This window comes from Mustelus asterias, chromosome 11 (assembly GCF_964213995.1).
Source record: "Mustelus asterias chromosome 11, sMusAst1.hap1.1, whole genome shotgun sequence".
In the NCBI taxonomy this organism is placed as follows: Eukaryota; Metazoa; Chordata; class Chondrichthyes; order Carcharhiniformes; family Triakidae; genus Mustelus; species Mustelus asterias.
In genome coordinates, this window is record NC_135811.1 from 85,900,700 (window position 1) to 85,914,862 (window position 14,163).

Here is a 14,163-nt window from a genome sequence, read left to right on the forward strand (position 1 = left end):
GAGGAATGTCGCATTTCCTCCAAAGCAGAATTGTGGTCATTCGCAGACAAAAATACACCTCCCCAAAACATAAAGACAAAAATTTGGCTCCAGAGTACCGGTGTTCTTTTTTTGGAATGAGTACCTGACAGTGAAGCTATTAGAGGGGCTTGTGCAATAGAATTCTTTTAAGTGAACACTACAGATCTACATGTTGTTTATAAAAAGCGTAACTACCTGGCACCAGGTCTCAGGGAGGTTAGTGACTACTTGGTATTGGATCACAGTGAGGCTATTAACTGTCCAGTCGAGGGTTAGCTGTAAGACTTCAGTTGAGAGACTGTGTTGAAGTCATACATAATAGGACTGTAACTGGCAATTAGAAGAATCTCAAATCCAAGCAGTAATCAGATATGTGTTCCTCACAATAAAATGCTGGGTTGGTTTGAATAGATTTACAAATTGCATCTTCTATATTTTGCAAAGTTGGCTGAAAGTTGAATACCTGTGCGTATTTGAAATGAAAGACCCAATTCAGTTTGCATAAAATCCCACAATAGAAATAACATGTGGATCAGGGCCAAAGAGTTTAAAGTTTATTTATTAGTGTCACAAGCAGGCTTACATTAACAACGCAATGAAGTTACTGTGAAAATCCCCTAGTTGCCACACTCCGGCCCCTGTTCGGGTACACTGAGGGAGAATTTAGCACGGCCAGTGCACCTAACCAGCACATCTTACGGACTGTGGGAGGAAACCGGAGCACCTGGAAGAAACCCGCACAGACATGGGGAGAATGTGCAGACTCCGCACAGACAGTGACCCAAGCCGGGAATCGAACCCGTGTCCCTGGCGCTGTGAGGCAGCAGTGCTAACCACTGTGCCATCATGCCGCCAGGGACAATGTACCGATGGTATAAAGCTGTATGGGTATGGTAATTACAACCGAGATATTTGATGCAGAGAATTCTTTATCTTGGTTGTGCTGACAGATCAAGGCATGCAGCACAGTCTAAACAAGGTAGAGAAAATGAACGATGGAGCCACTCAAAGCCCTTTAGCAGCAGGTCGATGAGTAGGTTTGACTAGGGTTTAGTAGCAAGTTACATCCTGCTCTGGCAATATGCCCAGTTATGAGCAGGAGCTGAAAGACACTGACCTCTGTCCTTTCCTTTACAAAGCCTGGAAAAGTAAAAAGGAAATTCTCATCCTTCTTCAAAAGTTTGGTTATCGAGTTGGACAAAGATCTATACGGACCAGACAATCACTTGGTGGAGGTAAGATTGAATTGAGTTAAATAACAAGACATGGCCATTATGCAATCACCCCTGCCTGTCACATGAAGCATTAATACGGTCAATCAGGAAGCTTTCACGGTCAAAAAACAGTGCAAATTTGTGCAGAACCAGGCCACTGCAAACCAAAGTTTACTGCTTTGACATCCCGATTAAACGCACTGCACGCATCATAACAAGTCACACAAAAACATAAGAAACATGACCTCTACACCACCAGATAAACCAGTTATACAGCAAGAGACAGACATAATGCAACTGGTAAAGTCTGAGGACATGTACCAACCGACTCAAGAACAGCTTCTTCCCTGCTGCTGTCAGACTTTTGAATGGACCTACCTCGCATTAAGTTGATCTTTCTCCACACTCTAGCTATGACTGTAACACTACATTCTGCATTCTCTCCTTTCCTTCTTTATGAACGGTATGTTTTGTCTGTTTAGCGCGCAAGAAACAACACCTTTCACTGTATACTAATACATGTAACAATAATAAATCAAATCAAATCATTGTTCCTCAGCCATTCGCTGATCCGTACATTTTCCGTTTACTTGACTCAAAAAGCAGTCACTGTGACATATTTTGCAAAGTCTCCTGTTTGTTGGCTTTCGCCCCATTTGTTTTACTTTGTAAAAAGCTAATCTGATCTCTCTGCGTAAAGTGTAAACATCTTTGACAGCTGCTACTATGTGTATGTGAGTGACTCCCATCTGTTCCTATTGTGGGAGGTGAGAAACAGTGTGTGTGTTTTTTGCGAGTGCTTCCCTGTTTTTTTTCTCCCTCGGAGGATTCGAGCGTTTTTTAGCAAAATGAATATTGCACAGAAGTGCTGGCGGCCCCAGGCGGTGCATAATATTCCCTTTGGTAATATTCGTTGATCTGTATTATATTCCAAACTGTAAGTGGGATTATCGCCGCAACCCTGCAGCTTTCAGTATGGTTAACTTCGGTTTACTCAGCGGAAGGATTTGGACTGTGTAAACATAGGCCTTAGTGTAGAAGACAGAGGGGGGAAAAGGAAAAGATTATTAAGTGGTTTGCTGAAACCTTTAATGGACATCACCTCGAGGTGATGTTTCCAATCTATGCTCGTCTTTTGGTTTTTTTAATTAATTCGTGGGACATGAGCATCGCTGACTGGGCCAGCATTTATTGCCCATCCCTGGTTGCCCAAGGGCAGTTGAGTGTCAACCACATTGCTGTGGCTCTGGAGTCACATGTAGGCCAGACCAGGTAAGGACGGCAGATTTCCTTCCCTAAAGGACATTAGTGAACCAAATGGATTTTTCTGACAGTCGACAATGGTTTCATGGTCACCAGTAGATTCTTACTTCCAGATATTTTTTATTGAATTCAAATTCCACCATCTGCCGTGGCAGGATTCAAACCCAGGTCCACAGAACATTAGCTGAGTTCCTGGATTAATAGTCTAGCGCTAATTCCATGTTGCAAATGCTCCACACTGCCGCGGGTCTGGAATCACATGTAGGCCAGACCGGCTAAGGATGGCAGATTTCCTTCCCTCAAGGACATTAGTGAACCAGGTGGGTTTTTCTGACAATCGACGATGGTTTCATGGTCATCAGGAGATTCTTTTATTTTTTATCGAATTCAAATTCCACCATCTGCCGTGGTGGGATTCGAGCACATGTCCCCAGAACATTAGCTGAGTTTCTGGATTAATAGTCTAGCGATAATACCACTAGGCCATCGCCTCGCCTCATCAACCAATTCAGCCCTGCACTGCTGCAATTCTTCCCCTAAATTCTTTTGTCCCTCCATCTCCCTCTCTCTTCCTTTTCGTTCATCCATTCGAATCTCTCCTTCCTTATCTTAGTGACTATGTCTTTCCTTCCATTTCCATGAAGTGCCTCAGGATCTTTTCCTTTGTTAATACAATATCTATGCAATTGCTAAATAAATTGTTGCAGGATTATTAAACACAGTTCAAGATGGTGCCTTTGACAAGGTACTGCATGGTAGGTTGTTGCATAAGGTTAAATCTCACAGGATCCAGGGTAAAGTATCTAAATGGATACAAAATTGGCTTCTTGACAGAAGCCAGAGGGTGGTTGTAGAGAGTTGTTTTTCAAACTGGAGGCCTGTGACCAGTGATGTGCCTCAGGGATCAGTGCTGGGTCCACTGTTATTTGTCATTTATATTAATGATTTGGATGAGAATATAGGGGGCATGGTTAGTAAGTTTGCAGATGACACCAAGATTGGTGGCATAGTGGACAGTGAAGAAAGTTATCTCCAATTGCAATGGGATCTTGATCAATTGGGCCAGTGGGCTGATGAATGGAAGATGGAGTTTAATTTAGACAAATGCGAGGTGATGCATTTTGGTAGATTGAACCAGGGCAGGACTTATTCAGTTAATGGTAGGGCATTGAGAGAGTTACAGAACAAAAGAATCTAGGGGTACATGTTGATAGCTCCTTGAAAGTGGAGTCACAGGTGGACAGAGTGGTGAAGAAGGCATTCGGCATGCTTGGTTTCATTGGTCAGAACATTGAATACAGGAGTTGGAATGTCCTGTTGAAGTTGTACAAGACATTAATAAGGCCACACTTGGAATACTGTGTGCAATTCTGGTCACCCTATTATAGAAAGGATATTATTAAACTAGAAAGGGTGCAAAAAGGATTTACTAGGATGCTACCGGGACTTGATGGATTGAGTTATAAGGAGAGGCTGGATAGACTGAGACTTTTTTCTCTGGAGCGTAGGAGGCTGAGAGGTGATCTTATAGAGGTCTATAAAATAATGAGGGGCACAGATCAGCTAGATAGTCAATATCTTTTCCCAAAGGTAGGGGAGTCTAAAACTAGAGGGCATAGGTTTAAGGTGAGAGGGGAGAGATACAAAGGTGTCCAGAGGGGCAATTTTTTCACACAGAGGGTGGTGAGTGTCTGAAACAAGCTGCCAGAGGTAGTAGTAGAGGCGAGTACAATTTTGTCTTTTAAAAAGCATTTAGACAGTTACATGGGTACGATGGGTATAGAGGGATATGGGCCAAATGCGGGCAACTGGGATTAGCTTAGGGTTTTTTTAAAAAAAAGAGCAGCATGGACAAGTTGGGCCGAAGGGCCTGTTTCCATGCTGTAAACCTCTTTGACACTATGACTCTAATACATTTTGAGTTAATTCCTCTCCAGCCACTGACTGCATTAAATCAGGGACGAGATTGGTGCGTGTCCCACAAGTGACAGTAACAGACTCTTAAGAGATGGTCACTGCCCACTGAGGTTAAGTAGTTACAGGAAAAAAAGAAACGGTAGCAGTTGAAATTCTTTGGCATGACTGGCTTTTTGTTACTTGACTTGTAACTGGGATGTAACTCTGATGTGGATTACAGTGGCATAGAATGCCCACTACCCAGGAGACGGACGGCTTTCAGGTGAAGAGACCAGGAGACATGAATGTGAAATGTACTCTGCTGTTGATGCTGGACCACCAGGTAGGAGTTTCTCGATTCACTGAAAATGTTAACAATGAAACAGAAATAAAAGCTGCTCTAACCGATATGTGCTAATTGCTTCTATGACAATCCAATAGTTTCATGGTCACTTTAAACTTATACCAGCTTTTTATTTCCTGATTATTAAATCTTAGTTGAAATTCTCAGTGTGGTAGAGTTTGAACTCACATGGTCGCAATCACAAATCTAGGAATGTAACCAGTTGAGTACCATCCCCTATTTAACCAGGTAAAAACAGGACTTGCAAGGGTTCATAGGATTGAAGCAGGCTGGTAAAAGCTGAAATCAAAACCAGTCATGATGACCACGCTGGGGGCGCACGGGTAGGTATAGCCCCCGGGTGGTGAGGAACATGCCAGAGGCACGCCCACCGCGGAGCTCCATTGGGGGAGAGAGTGCCCCACTGTGGGGAGGGGTGGAGGGTGGGTGTGTGCTCCAATAGACGCTTGAGTGGGGGAGGTACACCAACGGATGCCTGAGAGAGGGCAGTGCCCCAATGGATGCCTGAGAGGGGGTTGCCCCAATGGATGCCTGAGAGGGGGAGGTGCCCCAATGGATGCTGGGGGGGGGGGGGGGGGGGGGGTGCACAATGGATGCCAGAGAGGGGGAGGTGCCCTAATGGATTCTTGAGGGGGGGGCGGGGTCCCAATGGATGCCTGAGAGGGGCAGGTGCCTCGATAGATGCATGAGGGGGAGGGGGTGCCCTGATGGATGCCTGAGGGGGTTATGGGTTCCCCGATGCATGTGGGGGGCATTTCATGTGTGTGAACGGATGGGGGGGGAGTTTATTTCTAACGCTGATCGAGGAGCCCTTTAAAGATGGCGCCCCAACTGTGTGGAGCCCACTGTATCAGGCCCAGCCTTGCCAGAGTGATGGCGCAAACCACGCCCCCCCACATACTCTGTGCACCAAGTGCCAGAGAATCTGGAGTGAAAACATGTCTGTGCACCTGGAGAGATACACACCGGTTTGTGGTCTGAACCTGACACTCATACAAACATTGGGAACATTCTGCCCAATGAACACCTGTCATTGTTTCTTCTAACTTTAACAATGGCATTACCGAACCCTAACAATGTGATTGACAAAGCATTACCAGCACACCTTGATTGGAAAGTATCTTAATATACAATAAGCTAGAAATAGCCATTGCTCACGACAAACAAACGGTTCACTCCACAAGTGTAAGCTGCAGAGTGGAGTGCTGTTGCTATAGAATTGCACCAGCAAACACAGGTGGAGCACTAGCTTAGTCACTTCGGTTTGCAGAATGAGAAAAATACCGTTGAGTTACAAGAGTGCAGGATAATTAAGGAAATCCAATCGCGTCGCTTACTGTAAGAACAACATTCCAGCCAGCTGTGAAGTGAATAGGACCATCAGATCACGTTACGCTGGTAGCTCACCCATCTCAGCTGTTGTGGTGTAGAATACGTATTGTTCTTGCTAGCAAGGGGATTTGATCGTTCTGGGTCAGTGGCAGCCTGGCCAATGTGGTGGCAGTTTTATTTCGTGCGATTTTCAGGATGTACGAATGGTAAGAATGTGTGAAACTGAACAAACTGTGCAGCCCGTGATCACCAGTCAGCTGCTCTTCCACTTCAGCCCCCACAGTATAAACTGGACGCCAGGTTGGCCCGTTTGCTGGGTGTCCACACTCAGACCCGGGCGAATATCATGCAGGCGCTGTGGTTGTACATAAAGAAGAACAAACTGCAGGACTACCATGAAAAGGAGTACATCAACTGCAATCGCTACTTCAAGCAGGTAAGAAACGCCAAACGGCAGCCAGAGTTTTTATTTGTAATGTATGAGCAGGAGTGTAACCCGTAGCGAGTTCCTCATCTCAGCCTCCAGAAGAGAGAGGATGAGAGCGCGAAGCACTTTCCTCAAGAGGCAAAGAAAATCAAACATTGCTGTTTCAGATCTTAGAGCTGGCAGCCCAGGGGACATGGACAGAAGCTTGGAAGGCTTCTGCCCACTTTTGGGGAGCGATCAACACGGTGCGTAAAGCAAGCTAGAACGTGAAGGAAATACAAAGCCAAAAGTGGTCAGGAGCTCAGAATCTTTGACCCAGTCATCAGTTTTCCTCAAGTTAGTGTCAGGATAACAAAACGCATCTGTTCCTGGGTATATAAGCTAAAGTCCAATCCTCCTCCAGAACCTATCTAAAGCAAGTGTGCCCAACCTGAGGCCATGTGAAGGAAGTGATTGCATGGCTATGGAGAAAGGGCAACCAAGCGGGTTTGATTTCAGAGATCTTGTGAAGAGCCAGCACTGTCACAGTGTGGAATGGCCTCCTCCCCCCCCCCCGCACCCCCACCTCCCCCCCCCCTCCCCCATATAATCCTACAAAGCCCAGAGCTCTAAACAGTCTGGCCCTCCAAAGTTAAAGCAATCAATCCTATTCTACTTTGTGAGCCTGGAGGTTTGGAAAAGACTCTACCATTGATGGATAAATCCTCAAACAGAACACAAAGATCTGTTAACACCAACATCTTGAGACATGCAGATTGAACATAGAACCCCTACAGTGCAGAAGGAGGCCATTCGGCCCATCGAGTCTGCACCGACCACAATCCCACCCAGGCCCTATCCTTGTAGCCCCACCTATTTACCTTGTTAGTCCCCCCTGACAAGGATCACTTTAGCATTACCAATCCACCTAACCTGCACATCTTTGGACTGTGAGAGGAAACAGGAGCACCCGGAGGAAACCCACGCAGACATGGGGAAAACATGCAAACTCCACACAGACAGTGACCCAAGCCGGGAATCGAACCCAGGTCTCTGGCGCTGTGAGGCAGCAGTGCTAACCACTGTGCCACCGTGCCACCCCAGGGCATTTAATGCGTCCCCTCTGCCAACCCCCCACCCCTCCCTCCAAACACACACACACACAGTTCACAAAGCCAATTTGGACATGCCCGCAGGTATTATGGTTGACGATAAAGGCACCGCTAAATAATAAAGTACCTCAGAAATGTTGTTGTCAATGAGGCTGCACCTCCCTTTTTTTCAACATTTCTGTCTGCATAGTCAGAGTGCATGCAATTTAGTCCAGGCCCCTTCAGATACATTGAACCAGGTTGGTGTCACCCCTTTTTAAAGTTTATTTGTAAGTTTCTCAAGTAGGCTTGCATTAACACTGCAATAAAGTTGCTGTGAAAATCCCCTAGTCGCCACACTCCGGCACCTGTTCGGTTACACTGAGGAAGAATTCAGCATGGCCAACGCACCTAACAAGCACATCTCACTAACTCCCTTAGTTATCAATTAGTTTATTTGTTTTAAAAAAGGGTGAAGAGAATTAGGGCTCTTGGCTCATTGGCTAAGGGATATGATTCTTTAGGTAATTTTACTGATGGAGTATTCGACAGATCCTGGAGGAGCCCTTATTTTAAAACTTGGGCTTTGCTGCAGTGCCATTAAGGGAATGTTAGTTCATTTGTTTTAATTGATTTTTTTCATTCCTTCATGGGATGTGACTATCACTGGCTGGGCCAGCATTTATTGCCCATCCCCAGTTGTGCATTTTAAGAGTCAGCCACATTGCAGTGGAACTGGAGTCTCATGTAGACCAGAACAAATAAAGACGGCAAATTTCCTTCCCGAAAGGACGTTAGTGAACCAGACGGATTTTTACAATGGACAATGGTTTCACGGTCATCATTAGCTTTTTGATTCCAGATGTTTATTGAATTAAAATTTCACCATCTGCAATGGTGGGATTTGAACCCGGGACCCCAGAGCATTACTTTGGGTCTCTGGATTACTAGTCCAGTGACAGTACCACCGCACCACCACCTCCCCTCAAAAGCGTACAGAGTTAGCTGGAATACTGGTCTAATATTTAGGAAGCAGAGATGAATAATGCTGCATCCTGTGAATAAACCTACTGCCAGGGGAAAAAAATGAGTCCCATCACTGAAAACCACCTCCTCGACCTACCTGCAGTACCAGCAAGTGGCCAGTGCTCCTCCTTGGCGCTGTGGGTGTAAATAGGTTGGCGACTCTGAGGTGGGACTTCCCCCTGGAGATGGGCGGAAGTCCCACCTCATGCTAATTAAAGGACCGTCGCCCAAATAAGTACAGCTGGGCAAGCCAGCTGAGCAGAGGCGGGCTCTTCCCTGACATCTACACTAAACAGTAGGGGGAAGACCCTCAGCATATGACCCAGCCCACACTTACAGTTTCCTTTTGCTCTGTGTTTTTTATTCTTTCAGTGGGATGTGGGCGTCGCTGGCTGGGCCAGTATTTATTGCCCATCCCCAGTTGCCCTTTTGGGGGCAGTTAACCACATTGCTGTGGGTCTGGAGTCATGTGTAGGCCAGGTAAGGATGGCAGATTTCCTTCCCTAAAGGACGTTAGTGAACCAGGTGGGTTTTCATGACAATCGACAATGGTTTCACGGTCATCATTAGACTTTTATTGAATTCAAATTTTACCATCTGCCACGGTGGGATTCGAACCTGGGTCCCCAGAGCATTACCCTGGGTCTCTGGATTACTAGTCCACTGCCTCCCCTCCTAACAGTGAATCTGTTTCCTTAGATCTTTAACTGCATGCGAATGAAATTCTCTGAAATTCCAATAAAGCTGGCTGGCCTCCTGCAGCATCCAGATCCCATCATTATCAATCACATGATTAGGTAAGAGAAGGGGTGTTGGTGTTCCGACTCGGGTTGTACTGAATATTTGATTAATCGGTGATGTGATTTGGTTGAGTATTTAGATCAATGCTGGACAATGTTTTAAAGGTCACATAGTACGCGATGGCTTTGTTTTAACGTTATTCTCGTCAAAAATTACCACTGGCTACTTCGATCATTAGCCTGGTATACAAGTGCATCTTTTCAGTATTCATAGAAGTTTCACAGAATCCCTATGGTGCAGAAAGAGGCCATTCAGCCCATTGAACTTGCACGGACAACAGTCCCACCCAGGCCCTATCCTCGTAACCCCATGTATTAAGGGACAATTTAGCATGGCCAATCAACCTAACCCGTGTATCTTTGGAGTTAAGTTGCTGACTGCCAGTCAGAACCGCCACACACACACCAAGGATCCGTGGCATCTGCACAGATGATAAGGAAACAGTGAAGGATCACAGACGAAGGGATTTAATTAATCAAAGGCCAAAATTTTACCGGCACGCCCTCTCCGTTTCTGGCGAGGCTTGGAGAACGGATTGGCCTCAGGCTGGATCGTACGAACCTTGGTCGGACATGCCGTTAAAATTCCGCCCAAAGAGTCTAAAACAGAGTGGCAGTCATGCCAAACAGTCAAAGAAGGATGGAAGGATGTAACTGCATGGCCAAGGATATTGAGGAGTCAGGATAAATGTGCTAAAGTATCAGTGATGGGAATTACTGGTGAGTTTTTCAGGTTGCTGAAACTGAAAAGTAGTTCTCACCCAAGTAATTGGGCCCTGGATATGGACAGTATACTCCATAAGTTGATGCAGCTGCCCCAATGAATTATGCACAATCACATCATGCAGCTTATTTGGCTACAAACCCATAGGATTAGATACTGGAATGGGATGGGATAACTGGTAGTGATTTAGAAGGAGAAATTCAATAAGGAGGTTCCTATAGAATCCCTACCGTGCTGAAGGAGGCTATTCGGCCCATCAAGTCTGCACCAACTCTCTGACGGAGTATCTTACCCAGGCCTTCACCACAGCCTTATCCATGTAACCCCACACATTTGCCATGGCTAATCCATCTACACATACAATTTGGCATGGTCAATCCACCTAACCAGCGCATCTGTGGACTGTGGGAGGAAACCAGAGCACTCGGAGGAAACCCACATAGACACGGGGAGAACGTACAAACTCCACACAGACAGTGACCCAAGGCTGGAATTGAACCTGGGTCCCTGGGGCTGTGAGGCAGCAGTGTTAACCACTGAGCCGCCGTGCTGCCTGATATGCTATCACAAACTGGAAAAAAACATTCATTTATAGCCGCACTAGTAACTTTATGTTGTAATGTAGAGTTATATGAATTGGGTGCAATTAGAGTCTGTTAGTAATTGAGTACAGTAATAGAATCTCCATTACTAATTGGACACAGTAGAGGCTAATATCATAGAAGACTATAGTGTGGAAGGAGGCCATTTGGCCCATCAAGTCTGACTACAATCCCACCCAGAACCTATTTCCATAACGCCATGCATTTACCCTAACTAGTCCCCCTGACACTAAGGGGCAATTTGGCATGGCCAATCCACCTAACCCACACATCATTGGACTGTGAAAGGAAACCGGAGCACCCGGAGGAAACCCACGCAGACAATGTGCAAATTCCACACAGACTATGACCCAAGCCGGGAATCGTACTCACATCCCTGGCGCTGTGAGACAGCAGTGCTAACCACTGTGCCGCCATGCCGCCTGATGTGATATCACAAACTGAAAAAATGTTCATTTATAGCCTGCGCTTGTGACTTTGTGTTGTAACATAGTGTTCTATGCAATTGGGTGCAAGTAGAGTCTGTTAGTAACTGAGTTATGGAATCTCTGTCACTAATTGGGCACAGTACTTTTTTAAAAATTCATTCATGGGAGATGGGTTGCTGGCTGGCCAGCATTTATTGCCCATCCGTGGATAAAGGAGGTGGTGAGCTGCCTTCTTGAATCGCTGCATTCCATGTGCTGTGGGTTGACCCACAATGCCGTTAGGGAGGGATTGGAGGTTGGATATTCCACAGTTCTATCTGAGAGATGGTACAGTAAGAAAGAGTGGGTATTAGCACCTGGGTTTATATAATGTATGTGAAAGTAATATAGAAGCGATGCTAGTGACTGAGTACAATAATACAGAACTGTATAAGCAAGCAGATACGGTAATGAAGCTCTCATTGGCTACAGTGTTGATCCTAATGATCAGAAGAAAACTGCTTGTTATGATATCGATGTCGAGGTTGATGATCCTTTGAAGAGCCAAATGAACAACTTCCTCCTTTCAACAACCAACCAGCAGGAAATCGCAGTGCTGGACATTAAGGTAAGCAATTATACGGCTAAGGAATGTGAATTCCTTTTTTGTCTGTTTTCGTTTACTGCAGCTGTGTAGGCGATTTTGTCTTGGATACTATAGGCACTAATATTCTCTGAGGTGACTAAGATGGGATCTTGAGATGCAACACCAATTATTTAATTCTGTCGTGGTACACAGAGTTTAAAATGTAACTATACCCACTGAAACATTCCCCTTTTTAACCTGATACCCGGGTGGAACAACTGGTCAGGTAGTCTAAAAACAGGTGACTAAGGAAGAGCTGTGATGCAGTTGAGTTATAAGTATTCTGTGTGACTTTCCTTCTCTCTTTCCCTGTTCCTGGCCTGTTCCCACCATCTTGTGTGTCAAATTCTGTTTGACATTCCTGTGAAATACTTTGGAATATGTTGCTGCAATAAAGGCACGAATTAAATGCAAGTTGTTAGTGTTACAAAGAATTATAGAATCCCTGCACTGCAGAAGGAGGCCATTCAGCCCATCGAGCCTGCACCGACAACAATGCATCCAGGCCCTTTCCCTGTAACCCCACGTATTTACCCTGCTAGTCCCCCTGACATTAAGGGGCACTGTAGCATGGCCAATCAACCTAACCTAACCTGCACATCATTGGACTGCGGGAGGAAAGCGGAGTACTGGAAGAAACCCATGCAGTCACAGGGAGAATGTGCAAACTCCACACAGATAGTTGGCTAAAGATATGTTAGCTAAGCTTAACAAATACTGTAAAATGTCTGCTGTGTTTTTGCTTTTATTTCCTGGTTCCATTTGACTATTTGGCTTAGCAGAAAAAAAAGACTTACATTGATATAGCGCTTTTCACAACCACCAGGCATCTCAAAGCGATTTGCAGCCAGTTAAGCACTTTGTGACATTTAATCACTGTTGTAATGTGAGAAATGTGATGCTCAGTTAGTGCACAGCAAACTGTCGCAAACAGCAATGTGGTCATGACCAGATGGTCTGTATTTCTTGATTGATAATAAGTGACATTATAGTAGGGCACTTGGAAGATCTCAAGGCAATCGGGCAGAGTCAACATGGTTTTGTGAAAGGGAACTCATGTTTAACCGATTTATTGGAGTTCTTTGAAGGTGTCACATATGCTATAGATGAAGGGAATCGGTGGGTATACTGTGCCTAGCTTTCCAGAATGCATCTGATAAGGTGCCACATCAAAGGTTATTGCAAAAAAAAGATTGCCATGGACAGAAGATTAGCGAGCTAACAGGAAACAAAGAGTAGGCAAAAATGGGTCTTTTTCTGGTTGGCAAAATGTAATGAGTGGTGTGCCTCAACTTTTAACAATTTATAAAAATGACTTGGATGAAGAGATCAAAGAAATGGTTACTAAATTTGCAGACAGGACAAAAATAGGAAAGTAAGCTGTGAAGAGGACATACGGAGGCTACAAGGGGATATAAATAGGGAAGTGAGTGGGCGAAGATATGACAAATGGAGTATAATGTGGGGAAAATATGAAGTTGTCCATTTTGGCATGAAGAAGGAAAAAACATATTCGGGGAAATTTTACCAAAAAGATTCGAAGTGCTGAACGAGCATGAAAACGGGAGAGAATCGCGCCAATTCTTTTGGGCAAGTTCCCAGTCACAATCGTAGAACACTTATAAAAGAACTAGAGCCCAGATGTGATTCTGGTCAGTAGGGAGCGGAGCGGAGCCTATTCTTGCCGAAAAGCCGGCTGCTGAGCTCCAGGGACGCCATTGCTCCTGGCTCCCCAATTTCCCAGTGCACTGTTCCAAAATTAGGAATCACCCATTAAAGAAAGAATCATTAAAGAAAAGATCAGCCATGATCTTATTGAATGGCGGAGCAAGCTCAAGGGGCCAAATGGCCTACTCCTGCTCCTTGTTCTTATGATAAGCAAAAATGTTTTCTCTGAGAGTCATGATCTTCAGAACTCTCTTTCTCAAAAGGCAGTGGAAGCAGAGCCTTTGAATATTTTAGAAATCTCACAACACCAGGTTAAAGTCCAAAAGGTTTATTTGGTACCACGAGCTTTCGGAGCACTGCCCCTTCATCAGGTGAGTGACTGACCTGATGAAGGGGCAGCGCTCCGAAAGCTCGTGATACCAAATAAACCTTTTGGACTTTAACCTGGTATTGTGAGAATTCTTACTGTGCCCACCCAGTCCAACACCGGCATCTCCCCATCATGAATATTTTGAAGGCAGAGGTGGATAGATCCTTGATTAGCAAGGTTGGGAGGTGATAGGTTATTGGGGGTAGGTGGGAATGTAAGGTTGAGGTTACAATCAGATCAGTATGCTCCCATTAAATAGCAGAGAAGACTTGGGGAATTAATTGGCCTACTCCTGCTCCTAATTCATATGCTTGTGTGTTGGCCAGGACACTG

The 14,163-nt window shown here is 45.2% G+C and overlaps 1 protein-coding gene across 2 annotated transcripts in view; it reads left to right on the forward strand.

Moving 5' to 3' along the window:
* The window catches only part of smarcd2 (SWI/SNF related BAF chromatin remodeling complex subunit D2), a 63,181-nt gene that overhangs the window by 24,868 nt on the left and 24,150 nt on the right, over positions 1-14,163 (forward strand). For both annotated transcript variants that reach the window (XM_078223893.1, XM_078223892.1), the window contains 5 exons: positions 1,161-1,256; positions 4,636-4,737; positions 6,365-6,526; positions 9,313-9,410; positions 11,639-11,774. In XM_078223893.1, the coding sequence (XP_078080019.1) occupies positions 1,161-1,256; positions 4,636-4,737; positions 6,365-6,526; positions 9,313-9,410; positions 11,639-11,774 (594 nt within the window). The remainder of the gene's footprint in view (positions 1-1,160; positions 1,257-4,635; positions 4,738-6,364; positions 6,527-9,312; positions 9,411-11,638; positions 11,775-14,163) is intronic.